We start from the raw sequence: 27,089 nt of genomic DNA, 5'->3' as shown, positions 1-27,089 counted from the left end.
ATACCGGCCTCAGTGCCGAACCAGCCACCAGGGGGACCCCAAAAAAGTGTAAAACACTGCAAAGGGAAAACCCCCACTGCACTGACATCACCACCCGGTCGCCAGGCACAACCGAGAGAACCCCACCAGACTCATTACCCAGCAGAAACAGGCACTTGCAGCCACCAGAATAATCTGCACTCCAAGTGCAGCAATCAGGAAGTGAAAAGATCCAGGAGTCAGCTTACAGGGCTCCACTGTCATGGCCACCGCTATTTTCACTGGGAAATCACTGCAAAATGGCCGCCGAACTACACAAACATTGCCACCGTGCATAGAAACACACAGACTACAGCAAAATGGTGGCCCTGCGCGGCACCACAAGGCCTCCAGGGACTCAGGAGGGATCCCTTAGCCTCAAGGACAGACACAGGCAGGACGGGGGGGCCCAGGCAGGAGCCCCCACCAGGTACAACCCCCCCGCCCCCATCGCCAGCATAGCGCCCTGCCCCCACCTCAGGAGGTGGACCAGACCACCCACACAGCCCCAGCATAGGTGGAAAGGGGGGTGGGTAGGATGGGGGACAGATAAAAGGAGGGTGCCTGATAGGAAGGAGGGGAACCCGGGGGTCCGATCGTTCCAAGGAAGGGCCCACGTCCACCCCAAAACCCACCAGGGGGAGAGGGGGGAAGCTACCCACCACACCAGGAACCAGGTGGATACCTCTCCCGACAGAACCCCTTGTCACCTAAATGGGGGGGGGCTGTCAGCCAGGAGGAACACTGCAACTCGGGCCAAGACCCGGTCGTATGCGACCTCGTGAGGCGTTTAACTCGCAGGCCAGCACCCGTCCAGTGGGGCTTTGTCGCGGCCGACCTAGCGCGGAGCTGAGTTGCTGCACCTGCTGGGCAGCCTGGGGTGACCACTGGATCTAGATTATTCCGCCTGTCGCCTAGTCCGGTAGTTGATTGTAGATCTTACAGGAAAAACCAGGAGAAAAAAGTACTATCTAAAAAGATAAGATTTGCTAGGACCAGAGATCCCAGCAAGGAACTAGGTTCTTACTCCTGACTAGGTCCCTGTAGCAGAGAGAGGGAGTATACCCCCTGGGACTGCCCATAGTCATAGCCAGATTCTTTTTCTGCCTAATGTCCAACTCCTGTAGGGGGCAGTATTACCCAATGGTTACGAAAATCAGGAGCTGCATCCATCAATGAACGAAAGAGAAAGAATGTTTATGGTTTCTTTTCAGCTCGCAGGAAGTGACAAGGATTGCAGTTATCAAAATGTTTTGTCTGTACATGCTGAGAAATGTTCTTAGCCACCTCTAAACACTAGAAAGCTGTAATATAATAACATTTTTTTTTTTTTTTGTAATTCTTTATTTAATAAACATTCACATAACAAGGTAAAGAAAAAGCGAACAGGTAACAGGAAACATGTAATACAACAGATAACAGTGTGCACCTCGATGGAGCAGTGAAATAAATGAAAGCATACAGCAGCTTTCTTAGAGACCTTAAAGCGGAGTTCCGGCCTCAAAATCGAAAAAATCGATTTAGGGCCATGCGCTTGCTGAGGGCCACCTGAAAAAGAAATGGATGCTCCCAATTTTTTTTTTTTGGTCACTACCAGTCTTACCTTGATATTGAAGAAAATATACTCACCTTCCTTCCACTTCCTCCCTCTGCGGCCGCGGCCCGTGCCGTCACTTACCGTTTGCCATGACTCCTAGGAGCTGAACGTCATCGCTCCCAGGAGTCAATGCGCCTGCACGGGACCCGCTCGTCACTTCCGGTGCAGGCGCTGTGCAGGGATGCCACGCTTACACTAGAAGTGAGGAGCGGGGCCGGTGCAGTGCATTGTGAGACTCCGACGTCACCGAAGAGGCCACAGAAGAGGACGCGCTGGCTTCAGCTGCCCACACCTGAGATGGCAGCGCTGGAGAAGAACTTTTCAAGGTAAGTATTTCTTCTTACAGGTAAGTGCAACCCGGGACAGTTCAGAGGCTATACATTGTGGAATGAACTAGCCCCAACTGTCCCAGGGGAATTTTTATCTAAATTTGACCCACGAGGCCGGAATTCCGCTTTAAATGTAATAGAGATAAACGATTCTGCAGATAACGACCTTATTGTGCATTATATTTTCGATATAGATATCCGGCAACGACAGTTACCAGAGGGCAAGGGGAAGAACAATGGCAAGATACCTGAAATAGTAGGAAAGATGTACAGAGATGGAAGGGGAGAAGCGAAAGAAAGACGAAAGAGTGAGAAAGAGGGGAAGGCTTGGTGCGGAGCCCCTCCAGCCTCAAACAGGCTGAGGGAATTCCCGCAGATAAGCATCAGTTAGAACAAAATGCTGCCAGGGTGTCCACTTGTCCCAAAAGGACTCCTCCTTATCATAGAGCGTGGCTGTGAGGTCTTCCATATCTCTCAGGTCATTGACCTTAGAAAACCAGAGGGACTTCAAGGGTACAGCAGGGGACTTCCAACAGAGCGGGATACAGGCCTTAGCCGCATTTAGCAGGTGAATGGTGAGAGACGCCTTATATTTTTTAATGGGCCTCCGGGAGAGATGGAGCAGGCAAGCCGCAGTGTTGTCAGAGAGGTCTACATTGGTCTACATTGAGCTGGCGGATGGTGTCAGTAACAGCAGTCCAGAAAGGTTTGATTTTAGGGCAATCCCAAAATACATGAAGAATGGTCCCATGACGGTGAAGAAGTGAAGGTACCCCGTACAATCTCGTGAGAATCTTGTAGTTGGTTTCCTGTATTTTTGTAGCCATGGAGGATTTATGTGCGAAGTTAAGAATTTTCTCCTTCTGGGCATAAATTTAACAGATAGAACAGACTCCAACTTCGACAGGAACGGAGGGAAATAGTCAGGAGGGGGAGCCATCAGAGATGCATACAGAATAGATAGGCAGTGCCGAAGCGGCTCACGTTTGTGGCATACCCACTCTAATTCCATAAGCAGTCTAAAGATACCCGGGATATGGCCGCACTTACGAAGGAAATGTCGGAGTTGGAGACCACTCCAGAAGTCCAGTGGGGGGTCCCCAAGAGCAGTCAAGGAGGCCACCGAGAGCCTCCCGTCCTGCCCAAGAAAATCCCAGAGGTGCAGGCTGCCCCCAAGCCTCAAGCTCCGGAACGCTTGAAGCGCACTGCGCTTTTTGAATGACCCGGCAGCGGGGGTGGAGGAGGGGGGATGAACTTCCGGATTCGTTTTCCGCAGCACCTTTGGGAGGGTATTTGGTTTTGTCAGGTACCCGCTCTCCCCCAAAAGGTGCCAAATGTGGAGACAAATAAGCAAGGCTTCCCCTTTTGTGTGGAGCTCTACGTTAAAATTCTAGTATAAAGGCAAACAATTCAGCGCACCATGATAGCAAAACAGAAGTCAGCTTTTAGTCAGCTAGGGGTCTGTACAATGTAGAGCTCCTGACTGGAGTAAAATGTGGAAATACCACAAACCTTTGCAGGCTATCTAGAAATACTTATGGGTTTCTCTTCCCCCTCCCCAAAAACAAGTCTGTCCCCCGGCGACTCTGCACTAAGAACAGGGTGATCAAACACCGCTGATCGCTCAGTTCCCCCCTCCGCTTTGTGCGGAGAGCGACCACCAATGGAGGGGGGGGGGGGGGGACACCACTCCCACTGACCACCAATGAAAGGGAGGGGGACACTCCTCCCACTGACCACCAATGGAAGGGGGAGACACTCCTCCCACTGACCACCAATGGAAGGGGGAGACACTCCTCCCACTGACCACCAATGGAAGGGGGAGACACTCCTCCCACTGACCACCAATGGAAGGGGGGGGGACACTCCTCCCACTGACCACCAATGGAAGGGGGGGGGACACTCCTCCCACTGACCACCAATGGAAGGGGGGGGGGACACTCCTCCCACTGACCACCAATGGAAGGGGGGGGGGGACACTCCTCCCACTGACCACCAATGGAAGGGGGGGGGACACTCCTCCCACTGACCACCAATGGAAGGGGAGGGGACACTCCTCCCACTGACCACCAATGGAAGGGGAGGGGACACTCCTCCCACTGACCACCAATGGAAGGGGGGGGACACTCCTCCCACTGACCACCAATGGAAGGGGAGGGGACACTCCTCCCACTGACCACCAATGGAAGGGGGGGGGACACTCCTCCCACTGACCACCAATGGAAGGGGAGGGGACACTCCTCCCACTGACCACCAATGGAAGGGGGGGGCATCTTCCGTACCACCAATGTAATGGCCTTTCTCCTCTGATAAACCAATATAATGGAGTACATGTTCACTGAACACCAGGTAATGGGGTACTTTTCCATTCACTACTGTACTGTGTGCTGTACATTACATACTCCAGACCCCTACACTCTGTGGTGTGCTGTACATTACATACTCCAGACCCCTGCACAGTGTGCTGTACAATACATTACATACTCCAGACCCCTACACTCTGTACAACATTCTGTTCATTACACACTCCAGACCCTTGCACACTGTACTATACATTACACACTCCAGACCCCTGCACACTGTACATTACACACTCCAGACCCCTGCACACTGTACATTACACACTCCAGACCCCTGAACTCTGTACATTACACACTCCAGACCCCTGAACTCTGTACATTACACACTCCAGACCCCTGCACACTGTACTGTACATTACACACTCCAGACCCCTGCACACTGTACTGTACATTACATATTCCAGACCCCTGAACTCTGTACTGTACATTACATACTCCAGACCCCTGAACTGTACATTACACACTCCAGACCCCTGCACTCTGTACTGTACATTACATACTCCAGACCCCTGAACTCTGTACATTACACACTACAGACCCCTGCACACTGTACTGTACATTACATACTCCAGACCCCTGCACACTGTACTGTACATTACATACTCCAAACCCGTGCACACTGTACATTACACACTCCAGACCCCTGAACTCTGTACATTACACACTCCAGACCCCTGAACTCTGTACATTACACACTCCAGACCCCTGCACACTGTACTGTACATTACACACTCCAGACCCCTGCACACTGTACTGTACATTACATATTCCAGACCCCTGAACTCTGTACTGTACATTACATACTCCAGACCCCTGAACTGTACATTACACACTCCAGACCCCTGCACTCTGTACTGTACATTACATACTCCAGACCCCTGAACTCTGTACATTACACACTACAGACCCCTGCACACTGTACTGTACATTACACACTACAGACCCCTGCACACTGTACTGTACATTACACACTCCAGACCCCTGCACACTGTACTGTACATTACATACTCCAAACCCGTGCACACTGTACATTACACACTCCAGACCCCTGAACTCTGTACATTACACACTCCAGACCCCTGAACTCTGTACATTACACACTCCAGACCCCTGCACACTGTACTGTACACACTCCAGACCCCTGCACACTGTACTGTACACACTACAGACCCCTGCACACTGTACTGTACATTACATACTCCAGACCCCTGCACACTGTACTGTACATTACACACTCCAGACCCCTGCACTCTGTACTGTACATTACATACTCCAGACCCCTGAACTCTGTACTGTACATTACATACTCCAGACCCCTGAACTCTGTACATTACACACTCCAGACCCCTGCACTCTGTACTGTACATTACATACTCCAGACCCCTGAACTCTGTACATTACACACTCCAGACCCCTGCACTCTGTACTGTACATTACACACTCCAGACCCCTGCACTGTACATTACATACTCCAGACCCCTGCACACTGTACTGCATATTACATACTCCAGACCCCTGAACTCTGTACTGTACATTACACACTCCAGACCCCTGAACTCTGTACTGTACATTACATACTCCAGACCCCTGAACTCTGTACTGTACATTACATACTCCAGACCCCTGCACATTGTACTGTACATTACACACTCCAGACCCCTGCACACTGTACTGTACATTACATACTCCAGACCCCTGCACATTGTACTGTACATTACACACTCCAGACCCCTACACACTGTACTGTACATTACATACTCCAGACCCCTGCACACTGTACTGTACATTACACACTCCAGACCCCTGAACTCTGTACTGTACATTACATACTCCAGACCCCTGCACACTGTACTGTACATTACACACTCCAGACCCCTGAACTCTGTACTGTACATTACATACTCCAGACCCCTGCACTCTGTACTGTACATTACCAACTCCAGACCCCTACACTCAGTACAATGGTCTGTACATTACATACTCCAGACTCTTCCACTATGTACAATGTGCTGTACATTACATACTCCAGACTCTTCCACTATGTACGATGTGCTGTACATTACATACTCCAGACTCTTACACTATGTACAATGTGCTGTACATTACATACTCCAGACTCTTCCACTATGTACAATGTGCTGTACATTACATACTCCAGACTCTTACACTATATATTATATACGATGTGCTGTACATTACATACTCCAGACTCTTACACTATATATTATATACGATGTGCTGTACATTACATACTCCAGACTCTGCTGCCCAGTAAGTTATATGTAGTGGGTGGCTATGGTCTGGTTGGATTTATATGGTCACCCCCCCCATGCATGCTGTATTGTGCTGTATATTCCTCCCTCTGGACTCTGCAATGTGTACACTGTGCTGTATATGACATCCCTGAGACAGGCACTACATTGAGAAGGAATGCTGTGTGGTCTCATGGCTGCAGGTAGATGACACGGTGATCTATGGTGATGTATGGTGCACAGGGCTCACTATTAGAGCAGCTGGGGGGGATGATGATTGTACATTACACAGCCGCCCTCCTCACCTCCCAGTCCCGGCCATCATCTGCATCTCCCCCTCCTCCGCTCCTCATGATGCTGCCCCGGTCACTCCTTCCACCTGCAGCACCCTACAGCCCAGCCTCGGGGATCCCGGGACCCGCGCATGCGCACTGACACCTCCGCCGACGTTCCAGGCCGGGGTTGGATCAGCCGCCAGCCAATGGGAGAGGGAATAGCTGGGAGCGAGCAGGGTCTATTCCCGGTCTGGGAGGATTCCTCGTGTGACGTCACCAGAGACAGTGCTGATTACATTATCAGAGTGATTACAGACAGCTACTGTTCTATGGTCATATAGTGAATGTATAATACAGAGAGTGTAATAATAATAATAATACTGTTCTATGGTCATATAATGAATGTATAATACAGAGAGTGTAATAACAATAATAATACTGTTCTATGGTCATATAATGAATGTATAATACAGAGAGTGTAATAATAATAATAATACTGTTCTATGGTCATATAATGAATGTATAATACAGAGAGTGTAATAATAATAATAATACTGTTCTATGGTCATATAGTGAATGTATAATACAGAGAGTGTAATAAATAATACTGTGCACGGGTGGAAACCTGAACCAGGACTGTCCACAATGTAAATAATGAGAGAGAGAACCATGGAGGCTGCCATTCCTCACCTTATTTATCACAGGTACCTTGTACAGTGCTTCACATATACATTATACACTCACATTGGTCCCTGCCCACAAGGTACTTACAATGTAAGGTCCTTAACTTACATACATGTATTAGGGACAATAGACAGGAGCCAATCAGCTTACCAGCATGTCTTTGGGGTGTGGGAGGAAATCAGAGTACCTGGAGGAAACCCATGCAGGCACAGGGAGAACATGAAAACTCCAGGCCTGTGTTCTTTCAGATTCTGCAACCGGAAGTGACGTGCAGACGAGAGCAACTTACTGCGCATGCCCCATGCGTTCCAACATGGCTGCTATGCATTCCAAATGGTTTCCTAACAGTGGCAGCTGGTGCTCAAAATTTTGGAGGGGGAGGGGGGGGTGCAAACAGAAAAATGTAATAGGCATTGCTTTACGGCAAAAAAACGCTGTAAAAAACTGAGGTCACAAAAGTATGAAAGGGGCCTTCAGTAATTAAGGTATAGTGTGCCCCCTTCAATGCAGAGTGACCATTGTGCCCCCTTTCAATGCAGAGTGACCAGCGTGCCGTGCCCCTTTCAATTCAAAGAGACCAGCGTGCCCCCTTTCAATGCAGAGTGACCAGCGTGCCGTGCCCCTTTCAATGCAGAGTGACCAGCGTGCCGTGCCCCTTTCAATGCAGAGTGACCAGCGTGCCCCCTTTCAATGCAGAGTGACCAGCATGCCCCCTTTCATTGCAGAGAGACCAGCGTGCCGTGCCCCTTTCAATGCAGAGAGACCAGCGTGCCCCCTTTCAATGCAGACAGACCAGCGTGCCCCCTTTAAATGCAGACAGATCAGCGTGCCCCCTTTCAATGCAGACAGACCAGCGTGCCCCCTTTCAATGCAGACGGACCAGCTCGCCCCCTTTCAATGCAGACAGACCAGCTTGACCCCTTCAATGCAGACAGACCAGCGTGCCCCCTTCAATGCAGACAGACCAGCGTGCCCCCTTTCAATGCCAACAGACCAGCGTGCCCCCTTTCAATGCAGACAGACCAGCGTGCCCCCTTTAAATGCAGACAGATCAGCGTGCCCCCTTTCAATGCAGACGGACCAGCTCGCCCCCTTTCAATGCAGACGGACCAGCTCGCCCCCTTTCAATGCAGACAGACCAGCTTGACCCCTTCAATGCAGACAGACCAGCGTGCCCCCTTCAATGCAGACAGACCAGCGTGCCCCCTTTCAATGCCAACAGACCAGCGTGCCCCCTTTTAATGCAGACAGACCAGCGTGCCCCCTTTCAATGCAGACAGACCAGCGTGCCCCCTTTCAATGCAGACAGACCAGCGTGCCCCCTTTCAATGCAGACAGACCAGCGTGCCCTCTTTCAATGCAGACAGACCAGCGTGCCCCCTTTCAATGCAGAGTGACCAGCGTGCCCCCTTCAATGAAGACAGACCAGCGTGCTGTACCCCCTTTAATACAGACAGACCAGTACACTTACCTGCAGCGGCGGCTTCTCCTCAGTCCCCCGCATCTCCTCGAATCCTCCCGCCGCCTCCTCTTGGCCAATGGCATGGTCTCGGACCCGCTTCCCAATTGGCCAGGAGGAGGATCCGTGTGACAATAGTGAATTTTCATTCGCTATTGTCACACAATTGGCAGGTTCAGGGGCGCACTGCTCTGCGCCCCAGGTCCACCCTTTTCTGAAGCCTATTAGAGCCTCTGGCTCTAATCAGGTGATTAAAAAAAAAACCCCATTGAGCTCCATGCATCGGGCACCCCGCATGCAGATTAGGGGGCCGGATGCATGGATAGGGGGGCGGCGCCCCTGTGCCCCCAACGCACCAGCCGCCACTGTTTCCTAATGTGACAGAACACGAAGCAGAGGCGGACATCTTCTTACACCCACGCAATCTTGAATTTTACATTTATTTTAGCAGTAAACTCACCTTATATACTGAATCGCAGTATTACATTTCTATTATTATTGTATTCTAGTAAGTATAGCCAGAAACCTGCAGGTAGAAGGTGTCGACGGCCATCTTGGTACACCCAGCACTGCTCAGCGACAAACTGATTATATAGTGAAATAGACTATTTTAGTATATAAGGTGAGTTTACTTCTAAATAAATGTAAAATGTAAGACTTGCATGGGTGTAAGAAGATGTCCGCCTCTGCTTCGTGTTCTGTCACATTAGGAAACCATTTGGAATGCATAGCGGCCATGTTGGAACGCATGGCGCATGCGCAGTCAGTTGTTCTCGTCCGAATGTCACTTCCGGTTGCAGAATCTGACAGAAAACAGGCCTGGAGTTTGCATATTCCGGTTGCAGAATCTGATAGGTCGCGGTATTCTGATAGAACACTGGTATAGTGCCATGGTTGGGATTCAAACCGACTACCCCAGTGCTGCCAGGCAGAGGTGCTAACTACTTAGCCACAGTGCTACCCGCCTCTCCTTCACAAATACAGGCTCCTCACTCACTGACCCAGGGGCGTAACTACAGGGGTTGCAGGGGTTGCAATCGCAACCGGGCCCCATGCTCAAGGGGGCCCATGTGGCTCCCCTGTACACCTGAATAGGAGGGGCTTCCAGGATTGCAAAGGTCACACTTGCAACCGGGCCCTGGCATTCCACCACCGTGGGGAGGCCCCAAGATGGCAGGAAGGGGGCCCACTGCAGAACTTGTTAAAGGGTCCTGCTGCGGGACCGTAATAAAGGGCCCCGCAACTAGAGTAAAGGGCGCCAGGGGTCCAGAGGGCCCTTCATGGTTTCTTGCACCGGGGCCCTGAAGGTTCTAGTTACGCCTCTGCACTGACCTGGAACTAGCATGGACATACATTCTTCTTTCTCTGTAGAACTTTTTTCATCTGCACACCTCTTCCTGGTCAATGCGGGGTCACCTCCAGTCTGCTTCTGGACAGGACAGTTTGTCCATTTACACGCATTATGTCACACTTGAACATGCGTTGCATTACTGAGGGATAGTTCACCTTTAACAAAAAGTTGTCTATGCAGATAAGGGGTGTCTGTAGATAAAACACACTGTGCAGACTCTGACCAAAGTTAAATAATGCTCTTACTATAGGTGTAGGCCTTATACATACCTCATGAAGCCTGACCGGAAAATTCCCAAGATGTTGCTAAGAGGCACCTAGGCTGTTACTGCTCACCTCTACCATCCCAGGGGTGAGCGCTTTCTCTGATGTAAACCCCTCATATGCTCTTTCTCCCCCCTGATGCAGCAGCTCTATTCTCAGTGATTGAGGGTTCACTCATGTGATGGTGAAGTGAATAGTAACAGCTGGGCCTCCCTTTGCTGACTTTCTGAGGTACATAAATGGCCGTCACCTATAGTAAGGACATTACTCCACTTTAGTCAGAGCTGACGGTTTGTTTTTATCTACAGACGCCCCTTACCTGCATAGCCAGTTTTTTTGGTAATGGTGAACAAACCCTTTAAGGCCCCTTTCACACTTGTGCGACTTGTCCTGCGACTTGGGACTGCAAAGTCGCATGACAAGTCGTATTCCTTTTTTTCCAATGAGTACCGTTCATATCTGTACGACTTCAAGTCTCAACGACTGCACTACTTTGGGACGATTTTAATGCGTTTTGAGGTCCATAGACATAGGCCAGTGGTGGCAGACCTTGACACCCCAGATGCTTTGGAACTACATTTCCCATGATGCTCATGCACTCTGTAGTGTATTTGAGCATCATGGGAAATGTAGTTCCAAAACATCTAGGGTGCCAAGGTTCGCCATCACTGACATAGGCATTGGTTCAAGTCCAGTCAAAATCACGGTAAAATCACATGACTTTTAGGTCGCATAAGTGTGAAAGAGGCCTAAAGCAACCTATTAAAAACGAATGGGCTGACAATGCACACTAACATTTGTAATGAACAGCAGCGTACTACTGTACAGTGACACACACTGTAGCATGCTACAATGCAGATCAATTGCCTTAGGGTGCCACTAAAAATGAATGACAACTCAGTCAAGAATGTGAATAGGTTAAATAATGGCCTTATTGCTATCCTGTTCCACACCCAGACCCTAAATAATCCCCCCCCCCCCCCAAACGTTGGAGTGGAACTAAACCCTCTTAGCCTTAACAGCCAGTGAAGCTGCCATCTTAGCCTCTGTTTACTCTGCAGTTGCCATGGTGCTGCACATGTGATTGGATATTACACTAGCCATTTGATTGTTGAGTTTAGAACACAAGCAACTGTGACAGCATGCCTTGAATGTAACCATTTTAGGAAACAGTTAAATCAAAGAGTTTAGTTTTGGTATTATCTCTAGTAAGCCTCCCTGTTACAATGGCAACCCCCATGCAGCCATTTTTTTCCCTTTTGGCAACCAATGGCACTGTGGCCTGGCCACCAGTGTCCTAGCAACCAATGAAATTTTCCCATTGGACCACAAAGCTATGGTTGCTATGGTGCAGACAGCACCAGTGTCCTATAAACCAGCTCAGTATTGCTGCCCTGGGTATTTGTCGGTCACATGATCACTTAACACATGCGATAACGAAAATGTCAATTGACTATCGCTCGTATGCGGTATTCAACGGAAACACCAAAAACATTTGGTAAATAACACAAAAAAAGGCATTAAAGTCAATTTACTAAAGGAAATAAATGAATAGATGCATGCAATAATTAAGTACTACTCCAAGCTTGCGATAACTATGCGGTAACCACAGCAATGTCAGATACCCCCACTCATTGGTTGAAACATAGGCAGAAAAGTGCAAGCTGGAGGTGTGTGGAGTATAAGAGGAGTGAGGAGTGTTATCTAGAGGTTGTCAGAGGATATCTTATTAAAATGGAACCCTTTGGATCAAGTATCCTGGAATTTAAGGAAATACAGAAGAGGAGGAGGAGAGGAGGAGATGTCAAGTGGTCCTTTTGAAGGAAAGAAGCTTCAAGAAGCACATACTTCTGAACCAATTCTTATAAGCTGAAACCTTGCAGATGTTCAGGTTATCCAAACAACTGATAATGGAGTGCTATATCCAAGTAATTGGGTACCTCGAGCCCTCCACACAGAGAAGTCATATGCCATACCAGCCATGACCAACTTGCTGTCAGCCTTACATTTTTTTATGAAGTCATCATTCCAGATGGTCGCAGGTGAGATTGTGGGAATTTCTCAGTCCTCTTCTCCCCGTCTCCTTACACAAGTTCTAATTCCGAGGAATAGCACCAAAATACATCTTTTCCCTGATTCTCACCAGGAATTGACGTTCATGCGAGATAACTTACCGCACAATGTCATGGGGTATTTTTGACTAGATAACGCATGCGAGTTCATACTGAGAGTTTCTTTGCACATTGCACCATTTTTTTTTAAATTGTGTCATATGTTACCGTATACTCAAATGTGGCAACATATCGCTTAGTGAATCGTGAGCAGTGTTCCATTAAAAAGGTTCAGTTTATAAATCCTCCATCCCCTTAACTTTTTATTTTTTAAGGATTTTTACATGATTGTTTTTACTATATGTACATTTTTATAAGGTTCTAGTGATAACTTCATAATGCTTTGTATAGGAACATACTTTAGTGTTATTGGATAATTTGCACAACAAAAAATTGATTTATTTTATTTATTTAATAACCCCCTCATCCCCCACACGCACATACCTCTTTACTATAACCCTCATAACTATTCTTCACTATACTATTCACACTTAATCTTCACTATACCCCTCATGCCTATTCTTCACTATACCCCTCACACCTCTTCATTATACCCCTTATACCTACTCTTCATTATACCCCTCATATCTACTCTTCATTATACCCTTCATACCTACTCTTCATTATACCCCTCATACCTACTCCTCATTATACCCCTCATACCTACTCTTCATTATACCCCTCATATCTACTCTTCATTATACCCCTCATATCTATTCTTCATTATACCCCTCATACCTACTCCTCATTATACCCCTCATACCTACTCTTCATTATACCCCTCATATCTACTCTTCATTATACCCCTCATATCTACTCTTTATTATACCCCTCATATCTACTCTTTATTATACCCCTCACACCTCTTCATTATACCCCTCATATCTACTCTTCATTATACCCCTCATACCTACTCTTCATTATACCCCTCATATCTACTCTTCATTATACCCCTCATACCTACTCTTCATTATACCCCTCATACCTATTCTTCATTATACCCCTCATACCTACTCTTCATTATACCCCTCATACCTACTCTTTATTAGGGATGATCGAACGGTTCGGGTCGACCATCGGTTCAATCCGAACATTGACTGTTCGAAATTAGGCCGAATTCCGAACTTTTTGCTGAAAAAGTTCGGAATTCGGCAACCAGAACCGACCAAAATGCAATGGGACAGGAACTGGGCTCTAAAAGCCCGTGATTGGACCAGAACCATCAGTAAAAGCCAATTGAGGGGACAAGGGAAGGCTAGGAATGTGATTGGAGTGACTAGGGGGTTCTGTCACGGAACCATGAACCAGACGTACAACAACAGATAAGTGAAAATAAGACAGCTTTATTGAAAAACAAGCTATAAAGCAAAAGTCCAAACTGATGGCGAAACCGATGCAGAGTCTTTGCGAAGCCAGGGATCAGGAACCAGCAGGGTAGTCAGACGAAGCCAGGATCAGGAACCAACAGGGTAGTCAGACGAAGCCAGGATCAGGAACCAACAGGGTAGTCAGACGAAGCCAGGAACAGGAACCAACAGGGTAGTCAGACGAAGCCAGGAACAGGAACCAGAAGTAGCAGCAGTCTTGGTAGCATGTGAACACAGGAGGACCAAGCAGGGAACTGAAGCCACAGACCTCCTATATATATGAGCTAGGCATCCAGCTCCTCCCAGTGGGAAGGAGGAGCCGCAGGGTGGGAGGCTACAAGAAACCCAGAAACCAAGATGTCCGCCAGCACATGTCAAACGAAGGAGAACAGCAAGAAGGTAAGACCATGACAGTACCTCCCCCTCAAGGGCCCCTCCTCCGCGGAGTAAAGAACGGTTTCTGAGGGAAGCGTGCGTGGAAGGCTCGGAGCAAGGCAGGAGCATGGACATCTGCGGAGGGAACCCAGGAACGCTCCTCTGGACCATAACCACGCCAATGAACCAAAAACTGCACCCGACCGCGGACCAGGCGTGAGTCCAGGATATTGCTCACCTCATACTCCTCACGATTGCCCACTCGGACCGGACGAGGCCGAGGAACCGAGGAAGTGAAACGATTACACACCAGAGGCTTCAACAGGGAGACATGAAACACGTTGGAGATCCGCATGCCAGGAGGAAGCGCAAGGGCATAGGCTACCGGGTTTACCCTGCGAAGCACTCGGAAGGGACCAACAAAGCGAGGCGCCAGCTTGGGAGTGGGCACTCGAAGGTTGAGGTTGCGGGTGGACAACCATACACGGTCTCCGGCCTGGTAGGAAGGAGCAGGCGCTCGTCTGCGATCAGCCTGGAGTCTCTGGCGCTGCGCAGAGACCTCAAGGGACTTCTGGATCTGTACCCAAGAAGCACGTAGGACGGAAAGGTGATCCTCCACAGCCGGAATATCCTGGGGAGAGAATACCTCCGGTAACACGGCAGGTTGGAACCCATAGTTGGCCATGAAGGGAGACGTCCCAGAGGAAGAGTTCACCGCCGTGTTCCTGGCAAACTCAGCCCAAGGCAGGAGGTCAACCCAATTGTCTTGGTGATCGGAGACATAGCAACGAAGGAATTGCTCCAAGGCCTTGGATCGTTCTGCGGCCCCATTGGACTGAGGGTGGTAGGCCGAGGAGAAGGAGAGATGAATCCCCAACTGGGAGCAAAAGGCGCGCCAGAACCTGGACACAAACTGACTCCCCCGATCCGACACAATCTCCTTGGGCAAACCGTGCAACCGGAAGACCTCCCTGGCAAAAATCGTGGCCAACTCCTGTGCAGAGGGTAACTTCTTGAGAGGAACACAGTGACACATTTTGGAAAACCGATCCACAATCATGAGAATGACCGTATGGCCTCGGGATGCAGGGAGGTCCACAATGAAATCCATCCCCAGGGGAGACCATGGGCGCTCCCCGGTGACTAAGGGTTGCAGAAGGCCCAACGGAAGGTGCCGAGGGGACTTACTCTGGGCACAAACGGAGCATGCCGCTACATATGCGGCGATGTCGGAACGTAGGGAAGGCCACCAGAACAGACGTGAAACAGCCCAGGACAGCTGATTCTTTCCAGGATGCCCCGCGGTCTTGGAGTTATGGTAGGTTCGCAACAACCGAGTGCGCAACTCCTCAGGCACAAAACATCTGCCGTTGGGTCTCCCAGAGGGAGCACCAGATTGAGCCGCCAAAATCTGCTCACCCAGAGGAGAGGTCAGGCTGGTGCGAATGGCAGCCAGGATCTGATTCGGAGGTATGACCGAAGTCGGAATCGACTCCTCCCTGGACAGGTCGGAGTACTGCCGTGATAAGGCATCAGCCCTGATGTTCTTGGAACCGGGTAGGTAGGAGACCACGTAATTAAAACGTGACAAGAACAGAGCCCATCTGGCCTGACGTGGTGTCAATCTCTTGGCCTCAGAGAGGTAGGTCAGATTCTTGTGGTCCGTCAGGATGAGGACCGGAACCACCGAACCCTCGAGCAAGTGCCTCCATTCTTTAAGAGCCTGCACGATGGCCAATAACTCCCTGTCACCAATCTGGTAGTTGCACTCCGCGGAAGACAGTTTCCGGGAGTAAAACCCACAAGGAAGCAGAGGACCCCCTGGTGTTCTACGCTGAGACAGAAGGGCGCCTACTCCCGTCTCAGACGCGTCCACCTCGAGGACAAAGGGCAACCCAGGGTTGGGATGCGACAGAATCGGAGCCGACACAAAGGCGGACTTTAGAGCCTCAAAAGCTCGGATGGCCTCGGGCGGCCAGACCTGGGAATTACTGCCCTTCCTGGTCAGATCCGTGAGAGGCTTGGCTAGCATGGAAAAGTCCCTGATGAACTTCCGATAATAATTGGCGAAGCCCAAAAAGCGCTGCAGGGAGCGAAGACCACTGGGCTGGGGCCACTGTAAGACAGCCGAAACCTTCTCAGGATCCATGGAGAACCCCTCAGCGGAAATGATGTAACCTAAGAAGGTTACCTGGGATCGGTGAAATTCGCATTTCTCAAGCTTACCGAACAGCTTGTTCTCTCGTAACCGTTGCAACACTCGTTTGACATCCAGAATGTGGGTCTCCATGGACTCAGAATATACCAAGATGTCATCCAGGTAGACCACCACACACTGCTGCAACAGGTCACGGAAAACATCGTTGATGAATTCCTGAAAGACTGCGGGCGCATTGCACAGCCCAAAGGGCATAACCAAGGATTCATAATGACCGGTCCTGGTGTTAAACGCGGTCTTCCACTCATCGCCCGCCTTGATCCTTACGAAGTTATATGCCGCCCTCAGGTCGAGTTTGGTAAAGACCGTGGCCCCTTTAAGGCGATCGAACAGCTCGGAAATCAAGGGTATCGGGTAAGCGTTCTTGATCGTGATGCGATTGAGACCCCTGTAATCGATGCAAGGCCTCAACTCACCGCCCTTCTTTTTCACAAAGAAAAATCCAGCCCCTGCCGGGGACGAGGATTTGCGAATGTGTCCACGTGAAAGCGCCTCCCTCACGTACTCCTCCATGGCCTCATTCTCCGCTACCGACAGTGGATAGACTTTGCCACGAGGAGGAATGGCACCAGATTGTAACTCGATGGCACAATCGTATGGGCGGTGCGGAGGTAGGGCAACCGCGCGCACCTTATCGAATACATCCCGGTACTCCTCGTATTCAGGGGGCAACAGAGAGTCCGAGGAAGTACACAGCAACTTGTGAGGCCCATGGATGCAACTAGTCCCACACTGCGGTGACCACGAGAGGATCTCGGCCGATCTCCAATCGAAAATCGGATTATGCTTCTGGAGCCAGGGGTACCCCAAGACCACCGAGTAGTGTGGAGACGAAATAACCTGGAAGCAGACCGACTCTCTGTGGACGGCACCAATGGCTAACCCCACTGGAAGGGTCTCATGAGTCACGTGTGGCGGCAGAAGGGGTCTGCCGTCTATCGCCTCAAGAGCCAGAGGAGAACCTCGAGCCTGCAGAGGAATGGAATTGGCGGCAGCGAACACACTATCAATGAACAAACCACCAGCACCAGAGTCCACCAACGCCTGGGTCGTCACCGAGCCCCCGACCCAGGAAAGGACAACAGTGATCAGTGGTTTGTCAACACGGGAAACCGGGGACGAGGAGACTCCACCCAAGATCTGCCCCCGACAGGATCTCAGGTGCGAGCGTTTCCCTGGACGGTTCGGACATGCCAACCGAAAATGCCCACCGAGACCACAGTACATGCATCGGCCCTCGCGTCTCCGGAGTACCCTCTCCCCCTCGGACAGGCGAGCAAACCCCAGCTGCATGGGTTCACCCCCAGACAAGTCATCCCCAGGAGGCGTGGGAGGAGAGGGAGGCACGGGTGGGACAACAAAGGTAGGCGCCAATCTGTTAGGAGGCCTCCGCAGACTCTCCTTAAAGGAAGGTCTCTCCCTGAGTCGGGTGTCAATCAAAATCAGGAAAGAAATAAGAGACTCGAGCTCCACTGGTAGGTCCTTAGCTGCAACCTCATCCTTCAAGGCATCCGAGAGACCATGAGAGAAAGCAGCAACCAGAGCCTCATTATTCCAGCCCACCTCTGCTGCCAGGGTACGAAACTCAATGGCGTATTCAGCTACGGATCGTGAACCCTGTCTGATGGACATAAGGAGCTTCGCAGCAGAGGCAGCACTAGCCGGCACATCGAATACCTTCCGAAGAGAAGCAACAAAACCGGAAAACTCGGCAACCACCGGATTGTTGTTCTCCCATAAAGGGCTGGCCCAGGCCAAGGCCTTGTCCGAGAGCAGCGAGATTAAGAAGCCCACCTTTGATCTCTCAGTAGGAAAGGCATGTGGCAGCAACTCGAAATAAATGCCCACCTGGTTAAGGAAACCTCGGCACTGAGTTGGCTCTCCCCCAAAGCGCTGTGGAAGGGGGGCAGAACCGGACATACCCCGAAACACCGCGGGCGCAACAACAGGTGTCGGGGTAGACTCTGGCGCAACAACCGGAGCGGCAGTAGGAGCGGACCCAGGAGCGACAACCGACCCATCGGCAACGGGAGCGAAATGAACCGTGCGTTCAAGCAGGGTTTGCAACGCCACGGCGAACTGACCCAACAGGTGATCCTGCTGATCAAGTCTGGCAACCAGCGTGGGTAGTGAGGATGGCCCTGTACCGTCAGAATTCGTGGCCTGTGGTACCGTGCGTTCAAGCAGGGTTTGCAACGCCACGGCGAACCGACCCAACAGGTGATCCTGCTGATCAAGTCTGGCAACCAGCGTGGGTAGCGAGGATGGCCCTGTACCGTCAGAATTCATGGCTTGGTCCTAATGTCACGGAACCATGAACCAGACGTACAACAACAGATAAGTGAAAATAAGACAGCTTTATTGAAAAACAAGCTATAAAGCAAAAGTCCAAACTGATGGCGAAACCGATGCAGAGTCTTTGCGAAGCCAGGGATCAGGAACCAGCAGGGTAGTCAGACGAAGCCAGGATCAGGAACCAACAGGGTAGTCAGACGAAGCCAGGATCAGGAACCAACAGGGTAGTCAGACGAAGCCAGGAACAGGAACCAACAGGGTAGTCAGACGAAGCCAGGAACAGGAACCAGAAGTAGCAGCAGTCTTGGTAGCATGTGAACACAGGAGGACCAAGCAGGGAACTGAAGCCACAGACCTCCTATATATATGAGCTAGGCATCCAGCTCCTCCCAGTGGGAAGGAGGAGCCGCAGGGTGGGAGGCTACAAGAAACCCAGAAACCAAGATGTCCGCCAGCACATGTCAAACGAAGGAGAACAGCAAGAAGGTAAGACCATGACAGGTCCAGAGGCCAATCATTAGTGAATACGCCCCCCAGTATATAAGATAGCCCCGCCAAATCTCTAGCATTTTAATACAGGGATGTGGAAGAGAGTGGAAGCAGTTCTGCTACTTCTGCTTCAAAGTGTCATTTAGCAATTATTAGTGTGAGGAAAGGGATATCTAGTGTAGTTAGGGTACTATTTTCCACTATAGTTAGATTTAATAATCTAGTTTCTGTCAGGAAAGTGTTAAGTGTCAGGGGACCGTAGTGTAGTGTAGGGTTAACTGACTCTGACTGCTATGGTAGGGTGACAAAACCCTTCCATGTCAGGGTGACCGCTATAGAGAAAAGATTGTTTCTCTTAGAACTGCTATAGAACATGATGGTGGCTTCGCCCTTGTCACACCTGGCTTTTTGTTGCAGGCGTTTTATTGGGCTATTTTGTGGACGTGTTTGGAGGCAGGCATAACATCAGAACTTCTGTGTAGGGGTATATACACACACACATGTATGTATATATACACATACACATATATAGGTGTGAAATTAGCAGAACCTTATGCCTGCGCTAATGAAATAATTAACAGGCATATGGCTTCGCTCCTATAACACCTATATGTGTGTATGTGTATAAATACATATAAGTGTGTGTGTATATATACCCCTATACAGAAGTTCAGATGTTATGCCTGCCTCCAAAGACCCCCAAAAAATGCCCAAAAAAATGCCTGCAACAACACACCTGGGCGTTTTTGTAGCAGGCGTTTTTTTGGGCATTTTTGGGCGTCTTTGGAGGCAGGCATAACATCAGAACTTCTGTGTAGGGGTATATATACACACACATGTATGTATATATACACATATATAGGTGTGAAAGTAGCAGAACCCTATGCTTGCGCTAATGAAATAATTAACAGGCATATGTCTCCGCTCCTATCACACCTATATATGTGTATGTGTATAAATACATATAAGTGTGTGAGTATATATACCCCTATACAGAAGTTCAGATGTTATGCCTGCCTCCAAAGACCCCCAAAAAATGCCCCAAAAAAATGCCTGCAACAACACACCTGGGCGTTTTTTTGGGGCATTTTTTGGGGGTCTTTGGAGGCAGGCATAACATCTGAACTTCTGTATAGGGGTATATATACACACACACTTATATGTATTTATACACATACACACATATAGGTGTGATAGGAGCGTAGCCCTATGCCTGAAAATTATTTCATTAGTGCAGGCATAAGGTTCTGCTAATTTCACACCTATATATGTGTATATGTGTATATATACATACATGTGTGTGTATATATACCCCTACACAGAAGTTCAGATGTCATGCCTGCCTCCAAACACGTCCACAAAAAAGCCCTATAAACGCCTGCAATAAAAAGCCGGGTGTAAAAGTAGCGAAGCCACTAACCTGTTCTATATTAATTCTAATACAAACAAACTTTTTTTTCTGGTTCTGGACATGCTACAGAGCTGAAACTTCACAGGTACACTTTTTAGACCCCCAGACACTAAATCCAAAGAAATCTCATTTTTTTTTTCAATAATTTTTTTCAATAATTGGCTCTCTATCAAAAATGATCATTTTCAAGAACTTTTTTTGTGTGATTAATAGTCCCTAGGCACTTTTTAGGGGCATTTATTGGGTTTTAGGGATTCAAAATGGTGTTTTTTTGATTACCTAAGTTCGGGTCCCATTGATTTCAATGGGGTTCTGAAATCTGGGCCGAACTTTCGGGAAGTTCGGGTGTTTTGGTCGAACCAAACTTTTGAAAAGTTCGATCATCCCTACTCTTTATTATACCCCTCATACCTACTCTTCATTATACCCCTCATATCTACTCTTCATTATACCCCTCATACCTACTCTTCATTATACCCCTCATACCTACTTTTCATTATACCCCTCATACCTACTCTTCATTATACCCCTCATACCTACTCTTCATTATACCCCTCATATGTACTCTCCACTAAAGACATCACACCTCTTCACTAAATGCAAACACCTACTCTTTACTATACCCCTCACATCTCCTCACTATACCCCTTTTACCTCTTCACAATACCCCTCACACCTCTTCACTATATCACTCACACCTACTTTTCACCATACCCCTCACACTTCTTCACTATACCTCTCACACCTACTCCTCACTATACTCCTCACACCTACTCACTATACCCCTCACACCTCTTCACTATACCCTGCACACCTACTCCTCACTATACCCCTCACACCTCTTCACTATACCCTTCACACCTACTCCTCACTAGACCCCTCACACCTCTTCACTATACCCTTCACACCTACTCCTCACTATACCCCTGACACCTCTTCACTATACCCTGCACACCTACTCCTCACTATACCCCTCACACCTCTTCACTATACCCTTCACACCTAGTCCTCACTAGACCCCTCACACCTCTTCACTATACCCTTCACACCTACTCCTCACTATACCCCTCACACCTCCTCACTATACCCCTCACACCTCTTCACAATACCCTTCACACCCACTCCTCACTATACCCTTCACACCCACTCCTTACTATACCCTTCACACCTCTTCACTATACCCTTCACACCTACTCCTCACTATACCCCTCACACCTACTCCTCACTATACCCCTCACATCTACTCCTCACTATACCCCTCACACCTCCTCACTATACCTCTCACACCTACTCCTCACTATACCCCTCACACCTACTCCTCACTATACCCCTCACACCTCCTCACTATACCCCTCACACCTACTCCTCACTATACCCCTCACACCTACTCCTTACTATACCCCTCACACCTACTCCTTACTATACCCCCCCACACCTACTCCTCACTATACCCCTCACACCTACTTCTCACTATACCTCTCACACCTCTTCACTATACTCCTCACACCTACTCCTCACTTTACCCCTCACACCTACTCCTTACTATACCCCTCACACCTACTCCTCCCTATACCCCTCACACCTACTCCTCCCTATACCCCTCACATCTCCTCCCTATACTCCTTACTATACCCCGGCCCTCACACCTACTCCTTACTATACCCCTCACACCTACTCCTCACTATACCCCATCATACCTACTCTTTACTATACTCCTTAACTGACGGGCATTTTTTTTATTTCACTAACCACAAATATTGGTGCATTTTTTACTCATCTGACCACTGACATAGCGACATTTTCTTCTCCACTGACTACTGATGTGGGGGCACTTTTTACTTCTACTAATGTAGTAGCATTTTTTCATACTCCACAGACCACTAACACAAGGGTATTCTTTACTCACACTGAATACTAATGCAAGGACATTTTGTACTACCGCTGACCACCAACACAGGGACATTTTCATTCCCACTGACCACCAATGTAGGGGAATTTTTATTCCCACTGACCACCAATGTAGGGGAATTTTTATTCCCACCTATCACCAATGTAGGGGAATTTTTATTCCCATTGACCACCAATGTAGGGGAATATACACATGTATGTATATATACACATACACATATATAGGTGTGAAATTAGCAGAACCTTATGCCTGCGCTAATGAAATAATTAACAGGCATATGGCTTCGCTCCTATAACACCTATATGTGTGTATGTGTATAAATACATATAAGTGTGTGTGTATATATACCCCTATACAGAAGTTCAGATGTTATGCCTGCCTCCAAAGACCCCCAAAAAATGCCCAAAAAAATGCCTGCAACAACACACCTGGGCGTTTTTGTAGCAGGCGTTTTTTTGGGCATTTTTGGGCGTCTTTGGAGGCAGGCATAACATCAGAACTTCTGTGTAGGGGTATATATACACACACATGTATGTATATATACACATATATAGGTGTGAAAGTAGCAGAACCCTATGCTTGCGCTAATGAAATAATTAACAGGCATATGTCTCCGCTCCTATCACACCTATATATGTGTATGTGTATAAATACATATAAGTGTGTGAGTATATATACCCCTATACAGAAGTTCAGATGTTATGCCTGCCTCCAAAGACCCCCAAAAAATGCCCCAAAAAAATGCCTGCAACAACACACCTGGGCGTTTTTTTGGGGCATTTTTTGGGGGTCTTTGGAGGCAGGCATAACATCTGAACTTCTGTATAGGGGTATATATACACACACACTTATATGTATTTATACACATACACACATATAGGTGTGATAGGAGCGTAGCCCTATGCCTGAAAATTATTTCATTAGTGCAGGCATAAGGTTCTGCTAATTTCACACCTATATATGTGTATATGTGTATATATACATACATGTGTGTGTATATATACCCCTACACAGAAGTTCAGATGTCATGCCTGCCTCCAAACACGTCCACAAAAAAGCCCTATAAACGCCTGCAATAAAAAGCCGGGTGTAAAAGTAGCGAAGCCACTAACCTGTTCTATATTAATTCTAATACAAACAAACTTTTTTTTCTGGTTCTGGACATGCTACAGAGCTGAAACTTCACAGGTACACTTTTTAGACCCCCAGACACTAAATCCAAAGAAATCTCATTTTTTTTTTCAATAATTTTTTTCAATAATTGGCTCTCTATCAAAAATGATCATTTTCAAGAACTTTTTTTGTGTGATTAATAGTCCCTAGGCACTTTTTAGGGGCATTTATTGGGTTTTAGGGATTCAAAATGGTGTTTTTTTGATTACCTAAGTTCGGGTCCCATTGATTTCAATGGGGTTCTGAAATCTGGGCCGAACTTTCGGGAAGTTCGGGTGTTTTGGTCGAACCAAACTTTTGAAAAGTTCGATCATCCCTACTCTTTATTATACCCCTCATACCTACTCTTCATTATACCCCTCATATCTACTCTTCATTATACCCCTCATACCTACTCTTCATTATACCCCTCATACCTACTTTTCATTATACCCCTCATACCTACTCTTCATTATACCCCTCATACCTACTCTTCATTATACCCCTCATATGTACTCTCCACTAAAGACATCACACCTCTTCACTAAATGCAAACACCTACTCTTTACTATACCCCTCACATCTCCTCACTATACCCCTTTTACCTCTTCACAATACCCCTCACACCTCTTCACTATATCACTCACACCTACTTTTCACCATACCCCTCACACTTCTTCACTATACCTCTCACACCTACTCCTCACTATACTCCTCACACCTACTCACTATACCCCTCACACCTCTTCACTATACCCTGCACACCTACTCCTCACTATACCCCTCACACCTCTTCACTATACCCTTCACACCTACTCCTCACTAGACCCCTCACACCTCTTCACTATACCCTTCACACCTACTCCTCACTATACCCCTGACACCTCTTCACTATACCCTGCACACCTACTCCTCACTATACCCCTCACACCTCTTCACTATACCCTTCACACCTAGTCCTCACTAGACCCCTCACACCTCTTCACTATACCCTTCACACCTACTCCTCACTATACCCCTCACACCTCCTCACTATACCCCTCACACCTCTTCACAATACCCTTCACACCCACTCCTCACTATACCCTTCACACCCACTCCTTACTATACCCTTCACACCTCTTCACTATACCCTTCACACCTACTCCTCACTATACCCCTCACACCTACTCCTCACTATACCCCTCACATCTACTCCTCACTATACCCCTCACACCTCCTCACTATACCTCTCACACCTACTCCTCACTATACCCCTCACACCTACTCCTCACTATACCCCTCACACCTCCTCACTATACCCCTCACACCTACTCCTCACTATACCCCTCACACCTACTCCTTACTATACCCCTCACACCTACTCCTTACTATACCCCCCCACACCTACTCCTCACTATACCCCTCACACCTACTTCTCACTATACCTCTCACACCTCTTCACTATACTCCTCACACCTACTCCTCACTTTACCCCTCACACCTACTCCTTACTATACCCCTCACACCTACTCCTCCCTATACCCCTCACACCTACTCCTCCCTATACCCCTCACATCTCCTCCCTATACTCCTTACTATACCCCGGCCCTCACACCTACTCCTTACTATACCCCTCACACCTACTCCTCACTATACCCCATCATACCTACTCTTTACTATACTCCTTAACTGACGGGCATTTTTTTTATTTCACTAACCACAAATATTGGTGCATTTTTTACTCATCTGACCACTGACATAGCGACATTTTCTTCTCCACTGACTACTGATGTGGGGGCACTTTTTACTTCTACTAATGTAGTAGCATTTTTTCATACTCCACAGACCACTAACACAAGGGTATTCTTTACTCACACTGAATACTAATGCAAGGACATTTTGTACTACCGCTGACCACCAACACAGGGACATTTTCATTCCCACTGACCACCAATGTAGGGGAATTTTTATTCCCACTGACCACCAATGTAGGGGAATTTTTATTCCCACCTATCACCAATGTAGGGGAATTTTTATTCCCATTGACCACCAATGTAGGGGAATTTTTATTCCCACTGACCACCAATGTAGGGGAATTTTTATTCCCACTATACACCAATGTAGAGGAATTTTTATTCCCACTATACACCAATGTAGAGGAATTTTTATTCCCACTATACACCAATGTAGAGGAATTTTTATTCCCACTATACACCAATGTAGAGGAATTTTTATTCCCACTATACACCAATGTAGGGGAATTTTTATTCCCACTATACACAAATGTTGGGGGATTTTTATTCCCACTATACACCAATGTAGGGGAATTTTTATTTCCACTATACACCAATGTAGGGGAATTTTTATTCCCACTATACACCAATGTAGGGGAATTTTTATTCCCACTGACCTCCAGTGCCAGGGCTGGTGGACAGTGAACTGTCCCTTTTTTTAAAAAGTTGGGGCTCTTTGGTTTAATATATTGCTGCTTACCAGCCCTCAAATGTGGTGTTAATGTTTAAAGTCCAGCCCATGTGGCCATAATGGCTCTTTCTATAGATAAAGTTGAGAAATGAATGTCTCAGCTACAGCATACACTGGCCATTGTACACTGGGTCTTTTGTTGCTGGTGGGGATCTATTTTTGCGTGGAGGTCTATTGTTGCTAGTGGGAGGTCCTATGTTGCTGAGTGGGTCAATTGTTGCTGGGAGGGATCTACTCTTGTGGGAGAGGTCTATTGTTGCTGGCCCCTGGAGGGTCTATTGATGCTGGCTTCTGAGAGATCTTTTGTTGCTGCTGGGGGTCTATTGTTGCTGGGGTGGTTTTCAGTGGTGGCGATCCATTGTTGTATGGGGGATCTATTGTTGTTGGGGTGAGGTCTATCATTGCTGGGGAGGGGTCTACTGTTGCTGAGGTGGGGTCTATTGTTGCTCACTGCAGGAAATCTTTTTTCTATCTTTCTTATTATCATTAACAAATTCCATGCAAATCACTTAATAGCATAAAATGATACTTTCTGCGATTGGTGGGCATCCCTGAAAAATCTGAAGGTAACGTCGGTAGACTTTATTGAAACATGGCTGCTTACTATCTTTGGGAAAGACAATCTCTCCCCCTTCTTCTCGGTGGAACGAGCACACAGGGGTGCCTTTCAGGGCTCCGCCACCAGGGGGCCCTGATCGCCCGTTCTTA

General features: G+C 48.1%; 1 protein-coding gene across 4 annotated transcripts in view; it reads right to left on the bottom strand.

Moving 5' to 3' along the window:
* CCDC149 (coiled-coil domain containing 149) overlaps nt 1-27,089 on the bottom strand; it is a 157,094-nt gene that overhangs the window by 118,538 nt on the left and 11,467 nt on the right. For 2 of the 4 annotated variants that reach the window (XM_082267862.1, XM_082267864.1), the window contains exon 1: nt 6,862-7,010. The exons of the other annotated variants lie outside the window; for them this stretch is intronic. In XM_082267862.1, coding sequence (XP_082123988.1) covers nt 6,862-6,909 — 48 coding nt within the window. In that variant the 5' untranslated portion in view covers nt 6,910-7,010. Of the gene's footprint in view, nt 1-6,861; nt 7,011-27,089 lie in introns of those variants that run through there. 4 annotated transcript variants of the gene reach the window in all.

This window comes from Pelophylax lessonae (assembly GCF_965119305.1).
Source record: "Pelophylax lessonae genome assembly, chromosome: 1".
In the NCBI taxonomy this organism is placed as follows: Eukaryota; Metazoa; Chordata; class Amphibia; order Anura; family Ranidae; genus Pelophylax; species Pelophylax lessonae.
Note: the sequence above shows the minus strand (reverse complement) of the source record. Positions and strands in the feature narration are given on the sequence as shown.